Source organism: Cryptomeria japonica, chromosome 9, assembly GCF_030272615.1.
Source record: "Cryptomeria japonica chromosome 9, Sugi_1.0, whole genome shotgun sequence".
In the NCBI taxonomy this organism is placed as follows: domain Eukaryota; kingdom Viridiplantae; phylum Streptophyta; class Pinopsida; order Cupressales; family Cupressaceae; genus Cryptomeria; species Cryptomeria japonica.
Window position 1 is genome coordinate 464,350,289 of NC_081413.1, and position 11,919 is coordinate 464,362,207.

At 35.1% G+C, this 11,919-nt stretch overlaps 1 protein-coding gene across 12 annotated transcripts in view; it reads left to right on the top strand.

Moving 5' to 3' along the window:
• LOC131072035 (uncharacterized) overlaps positions 1-10,567 on the top strand; it is a 49,111-nt gene extending 38,544 nt beyond the window's left edge. For 11 of the 12 annotated variants that reach the window (XM_058008053.2, XM_058008063.2, XM_058008054.2 and 8 more), the window contains one exon: positions 10,175-10,567. In XM_058008053.2, coding sequence (XP_057864036.1) covers positions 10,175-10,378 — 204 coding nt within the window. In that variant the 3' untranslated portion in view covers positions 10,379-10,567. Of the gene's footprint in view, positions 1-6,335; positions 6,358-10,174 lie in introns of those variants that run through there. The other variant, XM_058008066.2, reaches the window with a different exon arrangement.
• Positions 10,568-11,919: the final 1,352 nt, after the last annotated feature.

The window sequence follows — 11,919 nt, forward strand, 5'->3', positions numbered from 1 at the left end:
TATCTTCATTTGGAGGTGTTATAACTATCCAAAACAACATTACAAGTGTCCAAAACAACCTCATTGGGAGTTGGGTAACCAAAACAACCTTAACCTTCAAGAGTTTCTTCCAATAAATGGTAACTTCATGTCGATAAATAATTAGTTACCTATCCCCCAATAAAATTAATTACCTTACTAGTAAAACTCTAATCATAAAAAAAGTACAATTGATAGTGAATTTCTCATCTCTTATGAATGATTTACAAACAATATTTGGATTAATTAAATACAAAGGGTTTACAAGGTTGATGGCACCTTAATCCTAACGAGATTAGCACGTTGGGAATCAAGTATATATCCACTAAATTCCCAAAAGATAAAAGTCAAGCTTGTAAACTTGTGGTCTATCCATATGGATAAGATCATCGTTTGTTTAACATCTTTGAAACCCACTTTGCAAATTCTTTGTCAAGTAAGTTAGGGTGTTGAGACGTACATTATCACAAGATGTTAAAGAGTTCATTAGACCTCCAACTTTCCCTTTAGAGGGGAATATCAAACACAATTTGGGGGATTGATTTTTTCATGAGGGCTATACTATGCTATGAATGTATGGGACAATGGTTATCCCTTACAAAGTTTCATACACAATGCCAAACATTATTGCCTGCCTAGAAGCAATTAGATAAATGCACTCATTAGATAATACCATTTCAAAGATCCTTAGATGGGCAACTTCCATCCCACTCAAATCAAAATTGGTGATTTCATGATATTAGAAATGGAATGCTTCAAAAAGTTATAGCAATCTATCAATTGCTTAGGGTTGTGTAGAGATTCATACAAAGCATGTGACCCAAAGAAGTTCATTGACAATATGAAGATGGAGCAAAATAGGTCAGGTTATAAAACATGATTTTAGTGAACTTGAGGGCTTGATCAGAAATTGTGTTAGTGACTTCGACAAGAAGACGAGAAGGGATAGATGGTTGAAGATTGGTTTGGGAGAGAGAATGAGAATTTAATAGAATCCAAATTATCCTAGAATATTTTCAGATATCGCTGATCCAATTGGGAGTATGCAGAAACTTTTGGACAATGATGAGATAATTGAAAAATTACCAAAGAAGCAAGTGCTTGCAAAACCTCAAAGTGCAAAACCAAGAAGGGAGGAAGCAAAGCGAGAAGCTTCAATGCAAATTTTAGAAGAGAGACTTGTTAGAGCAGCTTCATTGTCAATTACAACAATGGAACAAGAAGTGCTGAAAGAGGGACCTTTTAAAGTATCATCACCTTTTTTGTTTTGTCCATGCACAAACAAGTGTCCTTGAAGGAATTCAGGCTGAAACCTATCATTTGGTTGACATTGATGCACAAAAGTTTGATAATTTATACCTCCAAATGACCCTTTGCTTGCCACAATTGCCTCTCCACCACATCAGAAATTGTTCCTAGTTCATCCACAATGTTGGACAAATTTGAAAAAGATGACGATGCCAAAAATGTTACAGAAAGGGTTTGTGATGAGTTCTTGACAAATGATAACTTCATTCAAACTGAGAAGTTAAAAGATTTGCCTTGATGATAGAAATTAGAGAAAGTATTGCATAGAAATAAAAAAATTAAAAGACAATCTTGATGGAAGAAGAATAAGGCACATTTGAGAGTGAATCCCTATTTTTTATTATAATGTTGAAAAAATGACTTCCAAAGAAAGAAGTAAACTAGTGAAAGAAAGTGTGTGCTTATTGTCATGAGGATGGGACACACTATAGACAATTACATTTGACACCATAAGGAGAAGTGGAGAGTGACATATGTAACATTGCTGGTGATGGAAGCAAGTTTGATTTTGGGTCTGTTTTTAACCTAGACCTATAGATGGGTATATGGGATATGGCTTTGATGCATGCCAGGACACAAATGATTGTGAACCTGAGGAACTCACTGGCTAGTTAATTTTAAAAAGAGTTGGTGATGTGGCAGCCCTCTGATGTAGTAGTATTGGCTGTTCACATTGCACAATTCAGCAAGGCTAGCATAAAGAAGTTGCTTATAGATTTCAACAAAAGCCATCACAAAAAAATGGATTTGAAGGAAGCATTAAAGAATGCCCAATCATTAAATTATAAACTCCTTGCACAAATACAACTCTACCAACAGAAGGCATTGATGTTTTCTCAACTGACAATTATTATGCAGGGTGGAAATTTTATTGAAGTAGTCGAAAGAAAATATGGAAAGAGCTCAAGGAGAAGTAAAAGCAGCCAAGACAAAGATGACATATTTTTTATGGACTCTTTTACTAAAGACTCGAAGCATTATTGACTTGAGCGAAGATTTGTGGAAATCCTTGAATAATGTTAATAATGTCGCCATGAGGAAAAATAGGGTGGATGCTAGGCTTACAAAATTAAGGGACAAGTGGACTCCAAGGTTCTTTCAAATAAAATATTTTTCTACTTGCACAATATAAATCGGGCCTTGAAGGTTTTGAGAAGATTGAGACAAGTAATGGTATATATAGGATTCGTGTTGACACCTCTGATTACATTTATAAAATGAAGATTTACATAAAGAATAAGTTTGATGGGGTCTAGGCTTTTAGTAGAATTAAAAATCCTAAATTTAAAGGATTGCGAGAGTAATCTCAAGGTAACAACAACATGAAAAGAATAATTGGGGCATTAACTTCCTTTCTCACAAATCCCTTGGTCTAAAATGAACAACTAATATTTGACATATTCAGTGCAACCCTTGAAAAGATATAATCTTTGGAGGCAACTGTAGATTTATTCATCAAGGAAAGTTGTAAGGTATTCGATGCCAAATGGGAGAACAATGTGAAGATGACAAATATTATAGTAAATCTTGATCTCCTAGATGATCAAAAGTGGGATCACTGGGTTGATATTTATGGATGTACATACGGTTTTGACATTTTTTTTGTGTTGTCTCCTTTCTAATTATATCCAATCAAAGGTAATATTAACCCATTCCTTATTTCCATGGGGCTAAGGTATGAAAATAGGAATTAGTTGACTTGGTATGTCAGAGTTACTCATTTTATCTTGCTTGCATGCTTTTTGTGAAAACCTTGACTCCTTAATCCTACATTGAGTTATTTTTATAGATAGAGTTTTAGCCATCCCCTTACCTAGGTACCTTTTCCTAGGTTCCTTGTATGCCTCACTCCTAAACCTCGAACCCCAACAAGGGGTAGAGTCACGAGGTATCCCTGACCCTCGAACTTTTCAAATTCCTGCCTTTCGCATTGAAAACTCCCACGAAGCTCCTTGCATGACTCAGATTGCCATTAATGATTTGATTTGGCCCTATGACTACCTAGTCTAATTCTCTTGCCCAAAAAACATTATTTAATTTCAAGGCATATATTCAAATGTACTTGTGGTGTTGGGGATGAAGACGACCATGCTTTCATTAATGTAGTGGTTATATCTTGACTCACAATGTTCCTCACACTTCATCTAAATTGTTCATTTCTTAGATTTCTAAGGGAGGGAGGCAAACCTTTCACAACTCTTGACAAAATTTGTTTTGAGTACTTGTGTTTAAGCAATCAAATTAGAGGACAAAAATGGTTAGGTTTGTTGGAGACTAGAGGACACAAACCCTTTTGTTTCAAGAGTTTGGAGGACAAAACCCATTCGGCCTTGTAGGACAATCTCACTTAGAGGTTGTGATTGAGCTTCCAAATAGTTGGTTTAGTTGCTTCAAGATTATGTAATTTATGGTTATTGTTGTGGATGTAAGAACAATAGATTCAATTCATTGGTTTTGCATGTTGTAGCATATTTTTGGGTATTTTAGATTTCATAAGAAGAAAAAAAGGCTCCATTTGTTACAACGGGGCAATCTTGTTAACATATCCAAATCTAAAATTTATCAATTAGAATTCTTCACAAGTCTCTACAATGATATTGGAGCTAATAATCTTGGTAGCTTGTAAGGTATTGTGATGATTGATGTTGCCTAATGCTCGAAGAATTAGATATCTTAGATGGGAACAATTGAAATTGCAAATAGAAGTATTAAGCACAAAAGGCTTAGACATTGAAAAGGAGGTCATGGCAAGTAGAGATAGGATAACTAATATGGAAGATAGCTCTATAGATAGGGAAGAAAAGAAGTTTGACATGATGCTTAATTTGTTGGCCAAATGCTTCATAAGATGGATAATAACGTGAACAATTGCATTATCTAGAATGGTGAAATGAGCTTTTTAGGAGCCGATATCATCAAGAACATAAGTAATGATAGACCTCTTTTACACACTTTTCTTTGTAGGGAGAGGAAGAAAATCCTAATGCAAGGACTCAAATTTCAATAGAGGAAAACATCATTGCCTATTATGTTGAATATAAAAGACTTCCAAAAGAGATCCAAGGAGGAGTGTCTCTCACAAATTTCATGAATATGATAAAAGATAGAGGTACAACTAGACGAGAGCCAAGAACTCAACAAAAGAAATACAATCATTGGCATGTACTGGGGAAAGTGACACTTTCCACTTTTGATGGATTCAACCAATGTATTGTTCATGTGTGGATACATCTAGATACATGATTATCTCTCAAGCCTATGGTTGAAGATGAAGCTATCAAGTTTGTCACTTTGCACTTGGAAGATATTGCATATGAATGGTGGTATCATGGCCTGGTTACAAAAGGCCACAATTTTATCAACACCTATGGTGACATCTATAGGAGGCTAATTGAGAGATTTGATTGAAAGGATCTTGAGGTTCACTTAGGGATCTAGCACATCTTAAGCAATAAAGAACTATGGAGAAATATGTAGTTGAATTTCAGAAGTTGGTGATGGTACTTGATGTTTTCGAGAGAAGACTAATTGTGCTTTTTATTGAAGGACTATCTAAACATCTCAAAGGTTTTGTAAAGGCTTTTAGTTATTCATATTAACAAGAGGCCAATGTAACATTTTTGGATATAATTGCTTGATATTTTTACATCAATGTTTTGGATCGTGCTTCATGATCCAACACTAGGATGAATAGTACCGAAATATAAATCTTTTTCGAAGACACCATTTTGGAGGATATCAAAGGATGTCTTGCATAAGAAGAGATATCATTCACCCCCTTAGAAGACCATACCTCTAGTTATTACAAACATTATAGATGAGGAAATCAAGAATGAGCTCAGGAGGAAGAAGCTTTGTTTTCTTGCAAAGAAGCATGAGCCCTAGGTCACAGGTGCCTTGGCAAGGGAAAAGTACACTACATTAAGGTAATTTAGATAGGGACTTAGGTTTAGATGAGCCTAAAGTATTTATGGGCCTAGAAGACTTTGTACTTTAAGAAGAAAAGAAACGAGTGGAGGCAGATTTGTAGCTCTTTCAGGATCACCCAAATATCATCCCTTTAGGGGCATTGAGTATTAACCGGTCAAAGAATTTGAGTGCTTATTGATAGTGGGGATACTCACAACTTTATTGATGAAGGCCTTGCTGTTAAGAGAGGATTGAAAACAAAAGATTTGAAGGTTTTAATGTCACTACTGCTGATTGATTTACCATTCCTTGCACTAGTATAAGTTGGTATCTTAATCTCACTCTTGGGAACCATAAAGTAGGTGATGACTTTAATGCTGGTTTAGCATAAATTGACATGGTATCAGGTGTTCAATGGTTGCAATAGGCTTAGTTCAACTCCTTTTACATCTTCAATGGTTCCTATGAAAAAGGATAGTACTATGTAGATGCGTATTTATTAGATGGCATCGAATAAGAAGAACCTCAAGAATAGTATCCCATACCCATGATAGATGAGCTGATAGATGAATTAGATGGAGCAATTAACTTCAAACATTGACTTGAACTCAAGCTATGACTAGATTTGTGTGAGAGATGAAGATGCTCACAGAACAACTTTTAGGTGTCATTTTGGACACTGAGTTTTTGGTCATGTCCTTCATATTTACAAATGCTCCAACTATATGTTAGTCATGTATGAATTAAGTATTTAGCAAGCATGTGAGATAATTTGTGTTAGTTTTCTTTGATGACATTCTAATTCATAGTAAATCATGGGAAGAACATTTGAAGCACTTGGATATAGTTTTGAGCATTTTAGAACAATAATATTTTTAAGCCAAAGAGTCCAAACTTGAGTGTAGATTAATAGAAATTTTGTGTTTGGGACATATTATAAATGCCAAAGGTGTAAAAGCAGATCTACAAAAGATCCAAGCTATTCTAGATTGACCACCACCACATCCTACCGCATCAACATAGTTGAGATGATTTGCTTGGTTATGTAGTTATTATGGGAGGTTTGAGAAAGGTTTCTCAACTTGCTGCACCTTTAACAGATTTGACAAAGAAGGGAGCCTTTGAATGGATGGAATCTGCTCAAGTAATTTTTGAAAGGTAATGAACTCGTGTCCTTTACTTGCAATCCTTGATTTTCCATTACCATTTGTTATAGAATGTGATGCATCAAGACAAGGTATTGGGACTGTTCTAAGTGAAAGGGGGACATCCCATAGCATTTGAAAGAAAAAAATTGAATGATTTTTAAAGAGGTTACTCTATTTATGACAAAGAAATGTTGGCCATTATGCATGTATTGAAAAAATTTAGACAATCTTTAGGTTGTGGCTGATTTGTTGTAAAAACTGATCATAATAGTTTGAAAGTTGTTTTGAGTCAAAGAGATTTGAACGATTGCCAACATAAATGGGTAAGTTACAAGCATATGATTTTGACGAAGTATATGAAAGGAAAGAAAAATGTTGTGGTTGATGCCCTTTCAAGGAAACTTACTCTATGTTCTTTTTCCATTATTTCTGCCAATTGGAAAGTTTGGAAAGTTTCTATCATGTCCTAATATACAAAAAGTACATTTACCTCTAATCTTCTTGATGAGCTGGTGACAGATGATAGGTACATAGTGGTGGAGGGACTCATCCTTCACAAAAATAGAGTCTTTTAAGTACCTAAATAAAAAAGTTTAGGAGAAGATTTTGAAGGCTTTTCATGGCACTCCTTTAGTAGGTCATCAAGGATATTACAAGACTTACAAGCAAATCCATGAAATATTTTCTTGGGAAGGGCTTAAAGAGGATGTTCATAAGCATATTAGAGAATGCAAGATATGCCAATAGAACAAAGGGAGCAAATTTATCTAGTAGGTTTACTCTAGCCATTAACAATTTCTAACTAGAAATGAGAAAGTATATCTATTGATTTCATCACATGATTGCTCAAGGTACACAACAAAGGTTATATTTTTGTTGCTGTTGATGGATTGACTAAGTATGCCCACTTCTTTGCTACAACTGCAGAATTTAAGGCACCAAAAGTGGCAGAATTGTTTTTCTGAGAAATATTTAGATTGCATGGCTTGCCCAAGAACTTTGTTGGTGACAACGATAGCAGGTTCCTTACTTTTTTTGGTAAGAATTTTTTTGTTTGACAGGGACAAAAACTACTCCAAATACTAGCTATCATCCACAAGCAAATGGACAAATAGAAAGAGTGAACAAGTGGATTGAGGGATACTTGAGAAATTATGTTTTAGATTAGTGATTTTCATAAGTGGTTGCATTTGGAAGAGCATTGCTACAACACTTCCTTCCACATGTCTATTGGCATGTCATCATTTGAAGTGTTATACTGATATGATGCTCTTTCTTTTGCTGATATATTAATTTCAAATCGCAAAGTACTCGCAGTTGATTTGGTAATTGGTAAATCAAAGTCATGACATATTGGGATCACTTAAGGATCACCTACAAGAAGCACAAAACTAGAAGAAGGTATATACTCAAATCTAAAATTTAGCTTCCAGAAATCTCCTTTTAAGAGACGACACTCAAGGGTAAGATCAAAAAATGAAGTCATGAGCATTGTGGATTTTTATGCAAGCTTCCAAGAGTTCCTCTATTGTTGTATAGTTAGTTTGAGGAGTTTGCAAAAGGTTTTGATTTGACAATATAGAGAGGATGTTTGTAGAATGATAAAACATTGTGAGACAGGTGTCTTCATAAATTTAAAATTAATAGTCTATCATGCATCTGGACCTTTGAAAGAGAAATTAAGCATGCATGATTTCAACAAGAACTTTGCATTACAAAATTTTCAAGCTTTGAGCTATTGGAGGAAGTTTTGACAAATTATTAGGACACAATGTGGAGCAAAGCTCTTTTGGTTTTCATTGGAGCAAACAGTCTAATCTTGTAGAGATCAAGAGAGATATTTAGATGATCAGGGGGGATTCAGCAAACCTTCATGTAGATACTTCTTTAAGAAGTGGGTTCGATAGAATGGGAAGAGCTCTTGATGAGCTTTCTTGTCATTTGAAGATCATTGAAAGGAACACAGAAGAAATCAAGAGCTGTACTGAATATGGTGCAAACAAAGTTATCACAGAAGAATGGTTGCAGTAATGCATGGAAGAAATTTACAAGCTGCTGAAGAGACCAACCAAAAAATGGTAACTCGATCCTTGTACAAGTAAGTGGGTGGGCATCTTCTAGTGCAAATGATTTTGAACATTTGCTTGCACATGCTCTCTATTGAAGAAAGGAGTGGGCGTTTCTGTTTTAACTAATTTTATTTTGTTCCAAGTTGTATCTTGAGTGATAATTACATTTTAACTACAATTTTATGATTGTTAGGCATGTTGTTGGACAAGCGACAATCATCCAAGTGAGATGAGCATTGCCCTTTTGATATATATATATATATCAGTTATCTCTTATGTAACATTTATCAATACTTTACCATTTTGTAAGTACTTAGTGCAAATATCCATTAAGTCAGCTCTCTTTATCCTTGATTGAACCTAGATTGAAATTTCCATATCAAGTTTTACATAATTTGGGATATTTGCTTGGAAATAAATTTGTATCTGTCTTTTCCTTGTATTTCCCCAAAGTATTTTGCCTGAGCAGATTTCACGTTTATTAAATCCCTAGTACTTTTTTTTTATACAAACATGGCTGCTATGATCTTGCTCATCAGTTCTCCACTGTGCTGAAATCAATGCAATTATTTTGTTAGTATAAATATCCTACACTTCCCACTGTATATTTTCCTTGCTTTAGGAAAAATGAAAAGCATTTGTTTTACAAAAAAGGAAGAAACAATAGGTTATTTTAACAGACTTGAAAATTTAATAAGTTTACAAACAGGCTTTTTCGTTATTGAGCATAAAGTAATTGCTGGATTTTCAGGAGTGTTTTCACTTGAAGTTACCAGAACACTGGACTGCAGGTACTATAATATAGGGGAAACCGCTTACAAAATGGTCAGTTGGGGCCAGATTCCAAATCTGTCTAGTTGAATCAGAGCAGATCCAGCAGGATGGAATGCACAGTACAACTGTCTAATAGTAATGCTTAGAATTTTGGGGCCGGATGGTATTAGCAGCAGAACATGGTATATGGGAATATAATAAGTTGTATTTGGTAAAAAATTTATTGCTGATGGCCATTGGTTGTCAAGAGATGGATCAATTGACTTCATGAATTTGATTTGACAAACAGTAAATAACAAAAGAGTAATTATTGGAAGTTACTGGTCAGGGGTTCATAATGTTGAGTTAAGAGGTACCTGTCAACAATGCAGGTTAAAATCTTTCTGTTGCACATACAGAACAAGAGAAGAATTTAAGATTTGATGAACTCAGTCAAGGTCATGGGTATGCATAAGAAATATGCCTTAATCCACTCCGTAAAATCATTTGATTGTTGTCTCTTCTGTAGTATCTTTTGATGCATCAGAGGGTCATGCCATAGACAAATGAATTTCATACATTAGCAAACATGTTTTCTTTATATTTGAGTGTACCATTTGTAGAAAATATACTTAGTATTGAGTGAGTTATTTTGGATTCAACTGTGAGATATTTTACATCAATTTTAACTCATCTTGATGTTGAATCACTGAGTGTGATCCAAAATGTTGATGCTAAAAATTCACTGGTGAATCCAAAAGCACTCATCTTCATGGACTGTGAAAAACTCTTGCCTACTATACTTAGTGTTCAATTTGACAAAATTTAATGGTAATGCAAAGTGTGGAAATTGTTTCTGTATCATTGGCAGCTTTTGACAGCAGTATTCTCTAATTAATTGTTATATCATGTTTAAGTTTTAACAACAAGAGTGTGCTGATCAAATTTGTTTGGCTTCTCATTGGTCAGGTAAAAGTGGAAAGGATGAAATCTCATGCCCATGAGAAACTATTATACAAGTTGGCAGCATCACAACAACATGCAGAACAGAAACGTGCAACTGCAAAGGCCAGACAAGATGGGCAGGCAGCTAAAATCACAGAGCGAGCGGATTACATCCGTAGAACAGGACGGATGCCTATCCCTTTCTTTTGTTGTACCTTTTGTTTCTAGAAGACATTTTTTTGCATCTTTTTATTTTAAAATCATTTTAACCCCTATAGATCCAAGCAAGATTTGCTGTCAAACATTAATGGCATTCCCTCCCTGTTTTCATGCCTTCAATTTGATTGTAATATACACCTAGCATATGCATATTTGCGAGGCCTAATATGACTTATTAATATTATCTCAGTTTCTGTATTTGTTAAAAACTTCAGGTTTGTATATCGTGCAAAGCAGTTGAAAAGCTAGATCCTTAAAGGAGATATCTGTGTTTGTCTGTATTAGGCAGCAACTTTTTTCAAAGAGAAGAAACTATACGTGCCAACTAAGAAAAAATTGTGCATTTACAAAGCTGCCCATAAACTAGGTTGAAAACAAAGAATTTAAAAAGAAATCCATAAAGCTTGTGGTGGTAATGCTCTTTATCCTGACTTACTAGGACTTGACTATTTTGTAGGTAAATTGTTTGTTCTTTTTTAAGGGGACTGTTGTTTCAAGTACTCATTTCGTTTGCCTATATGTTGGCTCAACCATGACAAACCAACTGGATTTGAGCAGCTAAACCTTCTATATGGACTGATGATGCTAAAATTGCAAGTATAGTGCCACAAATAGAAACAAGAAACAAGTACACATGCAATTACAAGAGCAGCTGCCAAGTAACCAAGAAACAAACTTGTGTGCAATTACTAGAGCAACTGCCAAGGAAACAAGAAACAAGTACACATGCAATTACAAGAGTAGCTGCAAGGAAACATGAAACAATAATTTTTTTCAATTATTTCAGTTTACAATCAACACAAACACCTGTTAGGGTTAGAAAATGAAATCCCAATACTGCTGAAAGTAACCCTTTCCACCTTTTGATCACCGAGAGCCCAATTGGGAGGGTGAGAGCATATAGTGTTGAGGGGATCGTTAGATGCAAGAAACTGAAATTGATTACAATACTTGGGCGGCAAGCCAGCCCCTTCCACTTTTCAGCGGGATAATTGGAATACTGAAAGATCACTTGGTAAACCAGCCCAGGACAAACCAAGAAATTGAAGTAGCAATCACTCAACTGCTTATCCAGCGGGAGGACTAGAAATGAAATTACAATCAACTCTACCGCTTATGCAGCAGGAGGACAATATTACAATATTCAAAATAGGCAGCAAAGCCAACTTCTTCCACTTATGCAGTGGAACTAAGAGCAATAATCCAATTAGATAGTTGTTAATACTACTAACCAACTTTACAATGCACAATATGGATTACAATTTAAGGGAAATCATTATTCCAAAGATAGGTGGCAAGGCCAACCTCTTCCACTTATGCAGTGGGACAAGAAAGAACAATAGAAACTGCTGTTGGTACTACTACCAACATTACAATATGAATCATAGCATATAAGAGTGATGAACCAAGTGCAATAACATGACCAACAGCTGCAAATGAAACCAAGTCCTTTCTCTTCACACCAATGAACTCACACACCCCAAAACCAACTCCAAACACCAAAAACTCTAATTCTGATATACTCCTAGCACGCTGAAAACACACAGACC